Source organism: Pomacea canaliculata, linkage group LG3 (assembly GCF_003073045.1).
Source record: "Pomacea canaliculata isolate SZHN2017 linkage group LG3, ASM307304v1, whole genome shotgun sequence".
In the NCBI taxonomy this organism is placed as follows: Eukaryota; Metazoa; Mollusca; class Gastropoda; order Architaenioglossa; family Ampullariidae; genus Pomacea; species Pomacea canaliculata.
In genome coordinates this window covers 1,471,546-1,489,566 of record NC_037592.1, presented here as the reverse complement: position 1 = coordinate 1,489,566, position 18,021 = coordinate 1,471,546, and the positions used below count along the sequence as shown (strand labels likewise).

The 18,021-nt window shown below is 50.0% G+C and overlaps 1 protein-coding gene across 3 annotated transcripts in view; it reads left to right on the top strand.

Moving 5' to 3' along the window:
- Positions 1–18,021, top strand: part of LOC112560140 (signal peptide, CUB and EGF-like domain-containing protein 2) — a 51,361-nt gene that overhangs the window by 19,525 nt on the left and 13,815 nt on the right. For 2 of the 3 annotated variants that reach the window (XM_025231740.1, XM_025231739.1), the window contains exon 5: positions 17,215–17,334. In XM_025231740.1, the coding sequence (XP_025087525.1) occupies positions 17,215–17,334 (120 nt within the window). Of the gene's footprint in view, positions 1–3,346; positions 4,580–17,214; positions 17,335–18,021 lie in introns of those variants that run through there. The other variant, XM_025231741.1, reaches the window with a different exon arrangement.

Genomic DNA, 18,021 nt, shown 5'->3' with positions numbered 1-18,021 from the left:
CCATGTCAGAAGTTTCAGCCGAGCAGGTTCGATTCCCGTGTGGCGCAGCGTGCTTTCCCCAGTTGCCGAGGTGTGGGGTGGGCGAGAAGCTATCCCCGAGATTAACATCATCACCGTTACCAAGGAAACAGTTCTCACCATGCCTCGCCTTTGCAGAAGCTTTTAACCCCTTCAACCCATGCGACTGGTCACGTGATTACCATTTGCTGTAAACAACTAAGAGAAAAATGCCGTCTGCTCAGTCGCCGTTTGTCTTAGGGGCCAGCCTTGGTGTTCTCTCCCCTTTGATATGGCATGCTAGGTGTGTGTGTGTGTAGGAGTGCGTGCGTGTGTGTTTGTGTGCGTGCGTGTGTGTGTTTTTCGCGCGCATGCAAGTTCTCGAGGAGCACAGAGCATTGTTCTCTTATCATTTATTGTCTGTACCCGGGGTGTCTAAACCCTTCAGCCCTTTGGAGGATGTAGCACTCCATGTCGACCTTAGTTGTAGATTTTGTCACAGACATTCCATCACTGCCACCCTGTCCTGCAGGATAGTGAACTGGCACACCTGTAGGATAGTCCCTAGGTAAGGATATGTTCCCACCTGTAAGTACCCTGCGTGAGTACAGTTTAGTCTCTAAGCACACATGAAACTTGTCAGGGTGGGACGTGCAGGGCTTACCCCCGGGTCCTACTTCTGTGGATCTCTCCAAGATCCTGCATTATTCCCACGCGTGTGGATGTTTGTGTGGTTGTATGGTGTGTACGTGTCAGCGAGGCGGAGGTTTGGTCTGCCAGCCACTCACGTGTGCACGACTCGCCGACAGGAGGAGAACGATGCCTCCTCTCGCTAAGACAGAAAAAATACCAACAGAAAGAAAAGGGAAAAAGCATTGCGGGATCCGATCCTCCAGGCTAAATAAACAGACTGTCGAGCAAATGTTTTTGTGGCGGTTGGAAGGGGGTATTTATAGGACATCATGTCAACATCTCCTCGCAGACGACTTTCCAACTGAATGAAGTCCGTGACGTCATAGGCTCAGCCTCGGCCGCCATGTTGTGACGTAAGCAAGTCTTGTGGAGTCAATAAATCAGGTACATCACCTGTACCTCACCTTCACCTGGCCAGGTAGCCGTGTGCAGGTGCCTGACATGCCAGCAGCAAGTTTAGTTTGTGAGACTCGCGCGTGTAACAGGGTGGGAGTCAGCCAGGCACCTCCACAGGCCGGGTGGCTGCAGTCCACAAGCTTGCGCCAAGTGGGACATGGGGGGTTGAGGGCTCGGACATTGGGACTGGAACAAGAGGGAAAGCACACTGTCTCAGTCTCTTTCTGATCTCAGTCTCGCTGTGGTCTCAGTCTCTCGATTTTCCAACAAAACTACATTTTAGTCTTGTCACGTGGTCTCACTTCACAGACCAGCGCGGTCTTGAAACGTGGCAAACTGCAAGTACCTTCCCTCGTCATCGCAAAAATAAACAAAGCTAAAGACAGGTGTAGACACGAATCAGTGACATTCACCTCAAGATTCAGGACTAATGCAACGAACAATCCGGGTGGCTAATGGGAGGTCAGTCGACCATTCCGACAACCTTTGAGATGTTTACAGTTAATGAACCACAAAAACATCAAATTTTATTTTGTTGTGTTTACAAAAATGCTCAGGTTGACTGCTTCTCCGAGTTCTGATCCTCCCTAGACTGACAACAAATTATTTGGATGTGAATAAAGCTGAATGCCTTGGAAAGAATAGCAAATTCCAAAATGGAAATGAACTAAAATCTCTCCTAACTGTTGCTTGCAAAAGAAGGAGACATCGGAGTTGTCATTTGTCACAGACGTTGGTCGCTGGCTTCAAACACTTGCGCTGACCGCGGTCCTCAGTGAATTTGGGTTATTTTATTTTAAATGTCAACAACCTGTGTGAAAGGAAGCAAAGCAATGTTCTCTCTTGTCAGCGACTTGCGGCTGAGTGTCACGTGACCACGGACTCGCCTTGTCAGGTTTGTCCTCCTCCTGTTCTACCTGCAGTCATGGCCGGTCCGTGCGACAAACGGCCGCCGTGGTACAGGTAACCCTCCCAACAGCCACGTCGGCGACTACGCCCCCGACCTCCCCCCCCCAGCAGGGGATGGAGGGGGAGTAGGGGGCCATGGGGGGCCGGTGACAATCGCTACTCAAAGTGACTGAGGTCGAGGTTTGCATTGACACCTCGCTGCCCAAACTTCTTAGCGAAGTCACTTCTGTAAAGTGTAAAGGTCAGCGAGCACGGGGCGCCAGGCTATTCTTAGTAACAGCAGCCGCTGGCATCCCTTGGTTTGTCGCCAGGACACCGACGGGTAGATGATGTACACTGGGTGCACGTGAGTGTTGCTGTTGTGTGTGTGTGTGGAAGGTGAGAAGCTGGCTCGTGTGTGTGTTTTTAATTTTGTTTTCTCTGTCGACTCCTGGCGGTGTGCCTGAGCTCACCATCGTCAGTGTTTCTCTCACCTGCCGCTAATGGCGATAGCTTCTCACCGTATCTTGGCCCGCATGCTGTTCTCGGGCTCAACCCAAGATACGAGGCTCGCCTGGGGTGTCCTTCACTTTGTCACTGGCGCCACCCTCCGACAAGCGGGTAGATGTGTGTGTTGGGGAGGGGTGGGAAGTAGGTTGGGGGGGCTGCGGACTGCAGGACAGATTTCAGTTGTGGTCACGTGACTCAGGTTAACCTCCACTTACAAAAGAGCTAGTCGGCGGTACGCAGTACAAAGACACAATTGTACCCGTCTGCCAGCTGACAAGCCGATCGCAGGTAGGATGGCAGGACGGGGGGTCAGTCACGTGGTGCGGGGAGGCAAACGAGGGTCGGGGGACGTGGGGAGGTTATAAGCTAACACGAGCGATCTCGGGAGTAAATTTAATTGCAAGGGCAGTAATCCAGTCCCACGTCCGTTACACCCAGAGTTTCACCTCGACTGGAGGGGCAAAGCCGCGCCGAGACGATAGTCATGGTGTAGGCAAACTCTCTCTCCCTCCCTCTCCCTCCCGCTCCCTCCCCTCCACCCGTCAACAATGTAGACAATCACTGCAACGTAGCTTAGCCCCTCCACGCATGCTCGCACGCGGGGCTTGTCTGCTCTTGGCGATCGCACTTTGGGTGAGAAAGATACTCACGACCCCGAGTGTCCGCGCGCCATGCTGTGCTGTGGAGAGTGCTGCCCCCTTGTATCTCATTGTGCCAGCGAGGGGAGGCCACTGCAGTCACACTGGCGGGGCTGTGAAGGCACCCACAGCGAGGGTGAGAGGAGAATGAGAGAGTTGCCGAGTATATAGGCTTCAATTGAAACCTTGACGGGTAGCAGAGCCCCCAACGGAAGGGGGGAGGGAGACAGGGAGGGGGAGGAGCGGAGTGTCTGTTGGGTGGGGATGGTGGGGATGTGGGGATGGTGGCGTGGGCACGTCTCTGTGGCCATGGGCACTTTGTCTGCCGGCGGGGCTGGAGTCGGAGAGCAGACGGCGCGGTGTGGTGAGCGACTGCCGCAACCCCACGAGCCGCGTCGGGGGCGCAACTCCGCTGTGAGCGACGCCGTCGACCTGGTCAGACACGCCACCAGCGCCGGCCCCACCGCCTGTCACCGCTTGCGCGCCGTTACGTCACTTCCTGCAGCCAGTGGCGACAACCCTTCCCCCCCGCACACGTCTTCCAGCACCAGCGCCGCTCGCCAACCGTGTGAGTTACTGTTCTTGGACCGGCGCTGTCCTCGCCAGCAGGGTTCGATCGTCTGAAAGTGATTGGCATCAGCGATGTGTGCAGTCGTTATCTGAACGACAACTGCGGCTCTGAAATAAGCGATTGAACTCCCCTCCCCTCAAACCGAAAACAGGGTTACCTGAGGTTTAAAAAAAAAAAAAAAAGGAAAAGTGACGGGTTCATGGACCTACTGGGCCACACGACTGTCATCAAGACGCCGGCCGTGTTATCATCAGTCTTGAGTCGTGGTCATCAGCCATAACATCAGCTACCACGTGACCTGGGGATAGCAGCGGCGTGTGTGTGTGTTGATAACCTGTCCACCCTCGGGGTGTGCGTCAAACTTTCCCACGCTGATACTGGAGGACAGTCTCATCACATTCATTTCCACCTTCTGTCGTTCCTGGCGGGGACGGCATGTCAGGCACCTGATCCCTCTCACCTTTCGTAGCTGTGCCGCCTTCTCGCAACACCTGTGTTCTGCACACCTGGTCGCCAGCCCGACACTTCAGGTTACCAGGCGCACACCTGGCTCCCTTGCAACCTGTCCCGGCGCGATCAAGGGTTAGCCTCCTCCTCCTCCTGTGCCCCGCCCTGCCTGTCACCCCTTTGCCCCGACCCGACCTGCCGGGGCCACAGGTCATGTCTCGCTCGCGCTTGTCTCCCTCTTCGGTCTCATCCACCCTTCCACCCGTCCCGTCGTTACCAGCGACGCGTAAACATCGCCAGCGCCATCGTCGTCTCGATAACAACATCACAGGATTCGTGCGCGACCTGCTGGTCGTCGTCCTCGTTGTGGTGACCCTTCTCATTGACCTCCAGCACGCGGAAGCTGCTAAGGCGAAGAGTGAGCGACCAGGGCGGTCAGGTAGGTTGTACAGTATATGTTGTGATATTTACTAATGTTGACTACTCAGTGCGGTCTGCGAGATGTGGGTGGCGGTACCCGTACCCGAGTCTGTCAGTCGTGTCTCTGTCTCATCTCTCTGCCCGCACACGACGATAGAGGCAGGCGGCTGATGTGTGATAAAACGAGCTGACATCTTGTGTAGACAGGCGATGATGAGATAATCCTCGTGGTAGACACACTCAGCATGCAAAATACAATGGAGACCTGTGAACATGTACACATACACACACACTCTCACATACACACTGACACACACAAGTCCAGGTGAGACAAGTTTGAAGCTCGATAAAAACATGACCCCACGTGAACTTTGACAGTGAAGTGAAGTTAGTACAGTAACCTGTTAGTACACATACAACATATTACAGTGGATGACAGAGAAATAATATTTTGGTGATACTGTGGATGTTGAGGCCTGTGTATCGTTGTATTCTCCGATTGTGTATCGTTGTATCTCCAGCAAATGATTGAAAGTCTGCAAACTCCAGCCCCCCGCCCTCACCGTCTGCTGTTTCGAGTTCTAAGTCCCGAGGTTCGCCTTACAGTTCCGGAACATTGCAACTTTTGTTTTTTCTTTTGTTTCGCTTGTGGTGTGTTTTTTCCTCCAGTCGTCTGCGGCTGTCGCCTCACAGAGCTTTTCCCACAGAAGCAAGTGCAGGCGCATACACACTTCCTCTCCTTCCTTCACATCCTGTCTCCACTGACGGCCATTCACCTTCATTCTTCACCTAAACTCGAGACTTCAAAGTCAGTTTTACTTTTTCACTTTAAAACTGAAAGCTGAAAATCTTGATGAAAATAAATAATCAAAATGTCAATGGTATCGGTACAAAGTCGCTGTTAGTTTCATCCATACAAGCACCGATGTACCTCACGATGTACATTAGGGTAGACTTCTTACATTCTTTGAGAAACAAACAGATGGTGTGTTGTCCTGTCTGTTCGCCTGCCTCACAGGTCCATCCCAACCTGCAGACTGTTTCACAACCATTGGACATTGAGTGCAGGTGCCGGCCTGTCCGAGGGCCAGTCTAGGTGGGTGGAGACCCCAATGTTTATTAAATCACTCGAAATTACTCAGATGATGCCCACCACCAGTCACGTGATCTTGTTCCCTTCCCATGACTCAAAGGTCCATTAGCCTTGTCACAACTGACAACTAGAAACCTGAGTTGTAACACCAACATGGACATGGACGGAAGACACTTTCTCACGTGCATGTTGAGTTTTTCACGACTTTTATACACAATTCCATATTTGTGTTCTTACTTATTAGGTTATTTGCATACTTGTATATCATACCATTTTGTAAACACCCGAGTTAAATGAAGACATTGCCTGGCCTGGCTGTGTGGACTGACTGTACACACCCACAAACACATTGCATGCTCCTCACACCTGCTGACAACGGGAGAGACACGAGTCCTGTGTAAAAGTTATTCCTCAATGTGTCTGACATGGACCTCGCCAGCAGTCGACTCTTCTGGAAAGATGTTAGTGTGACATGACTACTTTAGTCTGGCGACATGACAAGTGTTTTATGAAGTAGTTAATGACATCCTGAGATGTCTGTCACACTGTCGGTGCTTGTGAAGCTCCAGTCGCCGCCTGCTCACCCGACCCTCCCTTTGTTGCCGAGTCTTTTGATTTCCTTGCAAGTGTTGGTCAGGGCGAGGGCGGATATTGGTGTTGTCCCTGGTATCTTGCTACCCGCCACCCACAGCTCCCCACCAGCTCCCCTCCCCTCATCAATCCACCTCAGGTGCTAAACCTCAGGTATTCTCGTGTTGGGAGCTGGAGCACGGGTGTGATGGCGGGTGGTAGTGGCTATAATGAGGATTGGGGATTAGCTAATTAATAACTGGCTGTTGGTTATCGGGGTGTTGATTGCTCGAGTTTTATTTAATAATCCGAGCGTGGATTGATTTAAATGTAGCGATTGAAGAGATGAAAAGGATTGTGATGTCTCAGTGAGATGTCTGCTGGTGTTGCGCACACATTTTATACATACTTCCAACTCTTTACACAAATTATGTTCAGAAATCTTGGCAAGATTGATTGATTGTAATTATTTTCACGCTGTCTAGTCGTGTCAACGCCCTGTGAGTAGATAACAAATGTAGAACTTTGATGTTGTCATTGTTTATTTGACCCCGAATGCTGACCCCACACATGAGATTTTCAACTTTTTGAAGCAGACGACACTAGAGCTTACATCTTACAGGAATTTGATGACGAAAGATGAGAAAGGATGAGTGATGTGCCGTAGTACCTACCCAAAGGCCGCCAGAGGGCGCGGACAACAGCTGAGAGGAGGACAGTAGGGGCGGGGGCGGGTAGCAGGCAGAGTGCATCCACCTCAGCAGCCAACATCAGCAGGCGGACTGCGCATGTCAGTAAAACACATCCACAGTGGAGCCTACCCCCTCCTGCCCCGACACCCCCTCCCCACCCCCATCTGCGACCTTCTAGACATTTCGCTGTTCCTTCATTTCTCTTTTCACGCCTTACCTCCCCTGCCGTGTGACAGTCGTTTATCATCTCAGCGCCACCCTCCCCTCCTCCTCCCCCGCCTCTCAACTGTTCTCACCGTTTCCTTTGAAGAATTACTTCAGCAGAGCTGCTCTTAGTAGACCCCGTACTTACACAGTAGACCCTATACTTAGACAGTAGACCCCTACACTCTCAGTCAGTAGATCCTGTACTTACACAGTCAGTAGACGCCTATACTTACAGATATCTACACACAGTAGACCCTATACTTACAGTCAGTAGACGCCTACACTTAGTAGACCTTTACACTTACAGTCAGATACCTACACACAGCAGACCCCTATAACATAGTCGTTTGTAGTTTTATTTATATTTTTTGCACTGTACCACAGGGAGGAGAGGTAGAAGTCGTCAAGTGACGTATACTTACACCCGCTACACCCGCCAATAACGCAAACTGCCAGTCGCACAGGTGCTGCCGGCCACATGGCAGGATCGGCATTCCAGCGATATCCACTTACACCTGTCCCACAGCCAACTGTCACACAAGCTTCTGTGTGCTGACACACCCTTAATTATGTTTGTGGCGGTGACAACAACGATGACAGCGGCTACAGCCACGTGATGTGGTTGTCGTCTGTACACTCGCTGCATCCCTTGTAATGGTGGTTACACCTGTAACCTGTACACCTGTGCTCACGGTGCGTGCCAATGGTTACATCCTCTTAGATACATTATGTAACCCTTGTTACACCCCGCTACCCAAGTGAACTGCTGCTCATCCGGGATTTGGCGCATGCGCAGTCTCAGACTTCCTGTTCGCTGATTTGGAGTGCCAAGCTGTGGCCATTTTATCCGCTTGAGCTGCTGTCTCGTACCAAGTGCGTGGCTTGGAGTTTGGAGGATTGTTTGTTGTAGTGTTTCACATGTTGTGGTTTGCCGAGTGTCTGTCATAGGGGGGGAGGGAGGGGGAGCTGTCTTCACTCGCGAGGCCCAGTGTCTCACCCAATGTCTGTGTAGGAGCTGTCGTCACTAGTTTCACATACTATCTCGTACCAGATGTTTAACTATCTTTTTTTGTTGTCCGATACCAAGCACGTGACTACACGAACTTGTCTGTCCTCGCTAGCCCCACTGGACCACTCACCGCCCCTGAAAGACCTCAGTGACCTCCTCACTCGACTGCACGCACACCGCGCACCAAGCAGCCATCTGCGCCGCGCATAAAGTCGCTGGACACCTTGTTTGGTGTAAAGATCCATCCACATCATGGCGGGCCGGGTGGCCGGGTACCTCGGATGTTTCTGTTCGCACACAACAGGAGAAGCGCTGGCGTCCCGCTGCGCCGTGTGTCGGGTGGCGGGTACCGTGGGTGCTTTTCCAGTTGGTGGCGGGGCGCGCGCTGCTCGTGCCTGTGGCCGCGGCTTGATGTGAAGTTAAGACAGCCCCGGGGCGGCTAATCGCCTTTTTTTGTCTTATCTGCGCCATCTTCCAGCCTCCCTGGGGCAACACTTCACAGCGGCGTTCACTTCAGCAGACAAAACAGACTTTCTTGTTTCCAATAATGTTGCACAGGTTGCAGCTTACCTTACAGTCTGGTAAAGATAAACTCATCCCTCCACCCCTCACTCCTCAAAAAAAAAAAAAAAAAAAAGAGTTCGTTCAAAAACTCAACTCCTTCTCACTTTCTCTTCCTTCCTCTGTGCCTTCCCCCTCCTTCTCTCTCGTCCTGGTTCCTTCGCAGGCTGAGCCTAGCATTCCCTTCTTGCTGCAGGTTACTGAGTTCATATTATAGATATTTCAGGACTTACACGAAGTTACTTATGAATAAACCTTAGGAAGTCGAAAATATATTTGATGCACCGAACCTAGCGAAAGTCGAGCCCATCCCATCCTGAGAATGTGCGAGTGTAGGAGCCTCACCTCGGGCAGAATCATCTCAACAAGTTTGCTTTACAATAAAGTTTTTAATGTTTTTCGAAATGAGTAGAATGCTGGATTGACAAATTGAAAACAAAGTAAGTTTCTACCTAATGAGTAATGACTGTCACTTCATGACTCGGACGATGGAATCTCCTAAAGACTGTGTATGTATCCAGCGAATTTTTTAAAAAAGTATTTAATCCAGCAAATAATGCCCACGTGTACTTTAAGAGAACTGTTATTTAACTGACATTTCAACTACATTTCAGTAAATAAATCATGATGACAAGGCTGTTGCCATGGTCTTACAATCTCATGACCGCGATCGTTTGGTCTTTGTGAGAAATAAACACATTATCAAGATGGAGAGAAGAGAGAAGAAACTAAAACTAAAAAATAATGATCAGCGAGAAAGAGTTTGTGTGGTGGACATGACTGTCTTGCTGTCTTACTGTCATCCTGTACCTACATGTCTCGCCAGCATCAGTGTGGTGTACAATGTACATGACACTGTCTTACTGTCCTACTGTCATCCTGTACTTATATACCTGTACCTCACCTCCATTAGTGTGGTGTACAATGTACATGACACTGTCCTACTGTCTTCCTGTCATCCTGTACTTATATACCTGTACCTCACCTCCATTAGTGTGGTGGACATGACACTGTCCTACTGTCTTCCTGTCTTACTGTACCTACATGTCTCGCCAGCATCAGTGGCCACAGTGAACTGCTCTGTTTTTATTCTCAGTAATGACAGACGCCGACAACTGACTGGCCACGCCCACAAACAACTGAGTTAATTATTAGCAGTTAAACTGTGGTTCACATCAACTGTAATTAACTGCCAGCAGTACTATACTTCAGATGGAGGCTGTATCGCGGGAGAAGTTCTTGCAGTGGTGCAAAGTAAACAATGTTGACATAAACACGGTTACACAACATAACCCGCGTGTCTCGCGCAGGAATACAGTTGGGGGAGGGGTTAATACAATTTGGGGAGGGGGTTACTACCTACCCACACCTGCACCTCGCCCTCCCGCCCCAAGGAGAAACACGTGATGTACATTTCCCCGAGTGCGCAGTCGGTGTACACCACAGACACACTGCAATGTAAGTAAATAGACTGAGCGAAGGGAGGAGCTGTGGTGGTCCTAAGGCCAGTCTCACACGCTGTTACTAAAGCCAGTTGCACACTATAGTCCTAAGGCCTGTCTCAAACAATGGAAGCATGTTGAGCCCATGATATAGTGCTCCATGTTGTAGGACTACTCACCGCGACAACAAAGCTTCCTCCATACGTGTGCGCGTGCACTCTAAGGCAAGAGGGTCAAGATTTATTTCTGGGAAACATCAAAGAATTTGTTATTTATGCTTGGGTAAGCGTAAGTACGGAAACGGATTTTAGAACTGTGGATTGTGTGTTGGCAAAGGTGTAGAGGAGGATCTTTTGGTTTTGAGAGCTGCAAGGCGCGTGAGAACACAGCAGCGTGTGTGATGTCGAGGCTGGTGAGCAGGTGACTTAAGTCCGTCTTAAACAGTTAAGTCCGTCCTAAGCTTGCTGCACGTCGCCCCCAGTTCCACCAGGCTCGCTCTTCTCCTCCGCATTGCCCGACTCGGGGTGTGAAGCCCGCGCGAGGTTGACCTCTGTCGACAGGTCAAGCAGGGGGAAGTGAGGTCACGATCCCGTTTCCAGCGCGCGTTGATTGCGGAGCCGTAAATCTCAGTCGCTGTCCCGCTCGTCGCTCCGATACTCACCCTCCACCTGCTCCAACGCTTTCGGGTGCTTGTGTCTAGACTTGTAGCAAACGGCCGGGTACAGCTGAGCACTCGTCACCCTCTGGCTAACCACAGAGACCATGAGACCGGCGCTCCTGGTTAGCGCTGGGAGGGTTCCTGAGAAAAGATGATTGTGGGCACTAACCAGCTTGGGGAGGGAGGCCATTGTACAGCTGGGTGGACTGAGGGAGGCTGCCTCGCCACAACATGCAATGAACCGACAGCTTCGGGCTTTGAACGCCAGCGCTTGACTCCGTGTCGGTGTCTCAAGCCTTTGATCACAGCGGCATCACACCTCTACCAGCGCGCATGCGCAGTGCACCTTTAGATTAATAAACGGGATGTAGACATTGGTGTCCACTTGATGAAATCGTAATCTCCGTGATGGTCAGAGCTCCAATTTACTGGCACTAATGTTGTTTTAGTGCTACAAGCGCTGGTGTTGGCGGTTGTTGTTGTTGTACAGTCCGCTGTGTTGTGTTGTCCATGCTGCTGTGTGTGTGTTAGCACCTCGACTGTCAAGTGCTGGAGTCGTGTGGAGGACAAACCGTTTAACAGTTCCAGAACTACAGTGAGGTTTGTGAGAAAGTGAAGATGACAAACTGGGCGAGCGGTGGTGCCACCTGTACTGCACACCTGTATTGATACCTGTATTGATACCTGTATTGATACCTGTCTTACACAAGTCAAGATGTGGTGTTTGTTACTGTCTTGTCTCGCGACTACAAATTACCTTTTGATGTTGTCAAGGTGTTCGCTGCACAAACGACAATTTGATAAAGTGGTCTGCGAAGGTAAAATGTTTGAGAATGATAAAGCCTAACAATTATCTTTCACGTGCCGAGTTCTAGTCAACATTTTGCAAAAAGATTATAAAGTAATGGGTATCCACCACCACCTCCACCACCACCACCTCCACAAAAAAAAATTCATGAGGACATTTGTCCACAACCCAGTGTTCACATCTGTACCCACACACAACCCAGCGCTCGCGTGTTCGAGACCAACTCCCTGAATCAGTTCAATGTTGAGGAAGACGCGGAGGATGTGGGAAGGGGGGTCGATGGCAGGAGGGTTCGTCTCGCCCCCAGACCCCAGTATGTGTGACGCACAGTGTGACGTTCCTACCCCAGTAACAGTTGTGTAGACATACCCTGAGGCTTGTGTGACGTGAGGTTGGGAGGATCAACAGCAGACACGTGACTCCTTGTTTGCCCTGAGTGCACATCCCTCAAATTCCCTCGGCGCTCGTGGGTGTCTAATGGGCGGTCCCTGGCGGGGTTCATGCGCAGAACAGCAACAGCAAATAATAATAATAAAAATTAAAAAAACGAACAAACATTTTAAAAAACCGCGAAGCTGTAATGCACGTGACCGTCCCCCCATCCTCTCCCCGAAAGTCGTTTTTTGTGATGAGAACAACGCCCTCCCCCACTCCAGCCCCTGAAATTTCTATTTCCACCAAGACTTTTTTTTCGAAGTCGAGTGCGGCGCATAAAACACGGATCCTACCTACCACAGACAGGGAGAGGCGCTGGGTGTTTGAGGTACCCTGGGTGGGTGTCGTTTGGTGGAATTGGAAAAGTTTCCAGCGCGCGCTGAGTTATTTTAATACACAGTCGTAGATACATCGACAGGCAGAGCACACAGCTCTCCAAAAACTCTCCTTGATTTTTATCGTCTGTCTTCCTCGCACTTCAGGGTGGCAGGGTGGATTTTTTTTTTAACTGACATGGTGTCGACCGGAGCAAAAATTGTAGACCTGAGCCAGCATTAGCGTGTCTCAACATGATGTATAGCTAACGTCATCGTGTCTCTAAATGATGTATAGCTAACATTAGCCCTGTATCTACATGCGGTGTAGCTAACATTAGCGCCTCAAGGCAGCTATTTGTCTACTGGTGTATAACTAACATTAGCGTGCCTCTACATGCTATATAGCTAACATTAGTGTGGCCAGCATGCTATATAGCTAACATTAGCGTGCCTCTGCATGCTGTCTAGCTAACATTAGCGTGTCCAACATGTTGTATAGCTAACATTAGCGTGCCCAGCATGCTGTATAGCTAACATTAGCGTGCCTCTACATGCTGTATAGCTAACATTAGCTTGCCTCTACATGCTATATAGCTAACATTAGCGTGCCTCTACATGCTGTATAGCTAACATTACCATGCCTTAGCATGCTGTATAGCTAACATTAGCGTGCCCAGCATGCTGTCTAGCTAACATTAGCGTGCCCAGCATGCTGTCTAGCTAACATTAGCGTGCCTCTACATGCTGTATAGCTAACATTAGCTTGCCTCTACATGCTATATAGCTAACATTAGCGTGCCTCTACATGCTGTATAGCTAACATTACCGTGCCTTAGCATGCTGTATAGCTAACATTAGCGTGCCCAGCATGCTGTCTAGCTAACATTAGCGTGCCCAGCATGCTGCACGGCTCACTTTAGCGGGCCGCGGCGCTGCATAGCGGGAAGTTGATCAAGCGAGGGAAGCAGCCGATACTTGAGGTTTGTTGTTGCCGTGACCTGCAGCCAGTGCTAAATGCCACTTTAAAGCACTCTGGCCCAGCGTTAAGAGCGTTTAATGGACCTTTAACACAGTTGCCGCTGCGCTTCCTCTCGCCGCTCGCCGCTCGCCGCCTGTTTATTATTGGGAGGGGGGTGATGTTGCACTATGATCTACCCAGCAGTTTACATACAGTAAATGATTTGCAGATGCGCTGTCGCTGGGCTTTACATGGCAGTAGACTTGTAGTTAATGATAGGTTTGCACTGTTTGCTAGGCAGGTAGGCGCTGCTCTCTAATCTTTGTGTCTGTCATTGCCAGCGTCGAGCGCTTTGCTCCTGGCGCGCCGAGGGCTCAGCGGCGGATCGTCAAACAGGGAGGGGGACCTTAACAGCAAATTGCGTGATGAAGCATGCCATTAGACACCACTTGTCAAGCCAGGGGCTTGGCGGATACCTTCCTGTCCCCCACCATCCGTCCCCATCTACCTTTTCCCCTCCCTGTGTACCCCGTGTGGCGACCCACACCCTGGGTGTACAGGTGCGAGGATGGCTGGCCTTGCCGAGAGGCTGATGAGCGGAAGACAAGTTGCGATCCCACGTTCCCCGCCTTTCAACGCCTTGGCTCACCACGGTCGGGTGATCTTGGTGCGTGAGGCTGTTGGTCTGACCTGACCGTCGGCTACTCAGTGGGGTGCTCACAGGGCAGAGGTCAGTGACCCAGGACATTCTGCTGTGATTGGTTGATGGAGAGTTTGGTACTTTGGGATGATTCTTAATAATGTTCTCACAAGTCACACCTTGTATGGCAAATCTTTTGCAACAAAAACAGTTACCTGTGCACACCTGATGAACTGCCGTCTGTGGGAAAAGAACTTTGCTGCCCAGTAAATGTTCCAATGGTCAGCGATGTCACTTGCCTCTCTGGACCTCAACCCTCCCATCACTATATTAATGTCGTTGGTGTATGTCTATATCATCAGACTTTCTCGATGACATAAGGTCAACTAATGTTAAACGCCTGTAGGTCATGATCCGTTATTTAAACATTAATAAGCGACAACAGTTGTCAGAGCCGACCGTTGATTGCAGCAAGTACACTTATCATTAGTTGTTATTATCCAAAATACATTACCGGGGCTTTGATGTCCTTTCTCTGGTGTGGTATGCAGGAATCACAAGTAAAACGACTTTCAATGCTTAAATCATTAAACAAGATAACAAGTTTTAAGACAAAAAAAATCGGAAAATAGAAAAAAAGGATTTTGTTCGTCTGTGCTAAAAGAGATTTCCTTAAAAATAAATTGTCTGAGGTCAAAGGTAATTAGTTTCCTTGATTGCATTGATGGAAGTGAAAAGCAAGGGAGGGATAATGAGGGGGAAGGGGTGGTCCTCCCCGTGAAGCAGGGTTGCCTGCCCTGTGGCTGCAGGAGCCTAATGGCAAGGTGGGCGGGCAGGGGAAGTAATCTGTTGCGGGCTGCAGGAGCGACGCAGAGTTAGCGATCCTGCCAGGCTGCCTGTACTTTAATTGCTTCTTGACTCAGGCGGACAAGTTCCAGTAAACAGGACCGACACTCAGTCAGCAGGTTGCCCGGATAATCAGTTTTCTTCATTGAAAACAGCAGGCGTGTTGGCAAGGCAGCCACAGAATATTGTCAGCTCGCTGCCAGCGACTTTACAACTCGGGATAATGAACTTGTGGCCGGCCTCACAGTCCGTACAGCAGCGGGTCTCACTGCTATCACCGGGATAAGTGGCAGCCTTTCATAATAGGAGACCTACAGGAGGCTGAGATTGATACACTGCAGCAATTTAATGTAATAAGATAATTTATAGACATGCCCGGGTACATTTTAAATGACTGAGTTGAGTTCACTGCCAGACATCAGTGTCGCTGATTATCATTAAATAATCTTCATGCTCCTAACATCGCTGGAGAGCGATGAGGCCAGTGGACAGGGAGGTACTATAGACACACTGAACGACATCAAGATGAGGTACAATGTATGTAGTAAGCAAGTATCCTGTAACCTATATCCTGTTGCCCCGCGCGACACGCTGCATGTCGTCACTTCCTGTGTCACACCTTCTCAGTCTCTGTGCACAAGGGAGGTCAGCCAGTCAGGTGTCAGGACAGGCTCCTGCATGATACCGTGGAACCTGTCTTCTACCCTTAGCCTTGTTCGCTAATATGTACAAACCGGGTATCGCGGGTCTCTACAGTTGATACTGTGATGGACGTTCATCGCCGATCCTCTTGAACAGACCTGGACAAGGGGCGGCCCGCGCATCCGGCCCGCCTCCTGTCTCTGACCGGCCCGCCCGCTAGCCCGCCTGCCAGTATATATATATTTTATATACAGTATTAGATCAAACTGAGTTAACTATATTAGTCCGGCCCTCTAAAACCATCCCAATTTCTCATGCGGCCCCTTGGGAAAATTAATTGCCCACCCCTGGTCTTGAACCTAGTTCAGCCCGGGTGGGTATGGCTTGACACAGTACCTTGATACAAGGTATTATATATTATAATAGGCAAAATACCACACGGTATAATACAAGATGTGATGTTATAATACAAGATGTGACACACTTGACGATGCTATGCGATGTGCTAAACACTTACACGCTGCACAGTGCCGGTCATTGGTTCATACAAATATTTTCTCTCCCCACCACTGACGGCCACCACTGACTAAGTAGTCGTCGTGGTGTGACTAGTTCCGTTAAGGACACGGGGCGAGCACACAACATCAGTGACGACAGGCGACTAAGTCCATTTCCTTCTCAGCTTGAAATTCTGTCTTTAAAAACAGCAAAAAGTTGACTGCTCGGTTGCGCTCAGTGATGTGATGCCGACCTCGCGAGACATAACGAGACTTGCAGACTTGTGTGCCATCGACTTGTGGATGTTCCCCAGACACGGGTGTGCACGGGTAGGCTGTATTTAGCGGGTCACAGGCCAGGATACTTTTCAAAGGCAGACTGTCTGCGATGACAGGTGGGTGGGTGCCCCCGGAGTCGTAAATTAGATGAGAGGGGAACAAAGGTGAGAGAGAGGCAGGCAGTTATTATCGGGGTGCAGGGCCGATGACACAGTCGCTACCCACCCGCTGCGCTGAGGGTGGCTGCTGTGATTGCGATTACTAATTAGCCATTCTAAGGGAGCAAGGGATGGGGGAGAATACAGAGGCTGAGGGAGGATGCTGCATCACTGTATACACTACTTGTGGCATCTTGGACAGAAGTCTGCTCAGTGATTGTCCCCCGCACTCTTTCCCACGGGAAACTTTTGTGTGAAATTTTGGAATTAGGTTGTGTGTGTACAATATAATAAACTGTGAATAGTACAGAAACATGCTGACAAAGGTGAGCACTCGTAAATTGTGTACCTGGTAGTTTGTGTCTATATGTATATGTCGATATGTCGACAATGACAACCTCCAACATCCAAACCGCCTTATGTAGCGATGCGCACATCAACACTGATACTACAACCACATCAACCTCGGTGTCAGGAAGACATGCGCGTGTGTGTACATAGTTATGTGTGTATGGATCTCTGTGTGTATATACATACCTTTGTGTACTAAGAATAACAAAAGAAAGGAGAGAATACGAAGGACGGAAGGATAAACAACAATGGTGAGGACTCACAAAAGACAAATATAAAAAACGCATAGAGGTACCAAGTAACAAGAACTAGGAACCAGGTGAGAGAGAGAGAAAGAGAGAGTGTGTGAAATATAGAATAACCCTCAACCTTCACCTTCACCCACTTCATCCATCATCAGCTCTCCTCTAACATCCCCTCAAGCATCACCTCCACCATCATCATCATCATCTCCACAGCCTCGTCACCATGGTGACCACTTTCTGTCTCAGCCAAGGACTGTGAGCGGGGGACACACAACTGCCACAAGGACGCGGAATGCCTCACCTCGCGCAAGACCTACAGGTGCAAATGCAAGGACGGTTTCTATGGCGACGGCAAGATTTGCGTGGGTGAGTAGCTCGTGGAGTTCTGCTCCACTTCTCACCTCGTCTGCTTTGGTTCGCAATCTTTTAGTTATGACTCCTCGCACTTTACTTTTTATGTTTTTGTTTATTCGTATACTTAACCACAGATGTTGTGAAATGTTTTGTTTTGTTTTGTTTACATTGTTATCGTGTCAGTCTTTTTCACTCTAACCCTCTACTCTCCCAGTAAAAGCGGACAAACGAACAGTGTGAAGGGTTGAACATTTCTCTGTCTCTCTCTCACACACACAGACACACAGATGGCGTGCGTTGTGATAACGGTGAAGCTGGTCCACACACCGTGTGACGTCACGCCGGTTAAACCAGTGCTCGCGCACTTTAACCTCACAGTCTACAGTTCTGTGCTTTGTCTACTCGTCAGTTCTCCGCCATCACCCCCACCTCTCCCTCCCGCATTCTTCTCCTCCACTTCCTTTCCACTCCCAGACACATTTTCTTCCACTCCTTTCTTCTGTCTTTATGCAATGGAGGTGCTTAGTTGCAGAGGGTCTTGTGTTTCAGCTCGCCGCCTCCTCCTCCACTCCTCCACTCCTCGCCCCATCCTGTCCCTCCTCCCTTGCCTCCCCCTAGCCCCCCCTCTCTCTATTTTGCTGATGAGACTTTTAGTGCCCGGTGCCAAGCGGGTGTTTGGCTCATCGCGTGGGGAGGGTC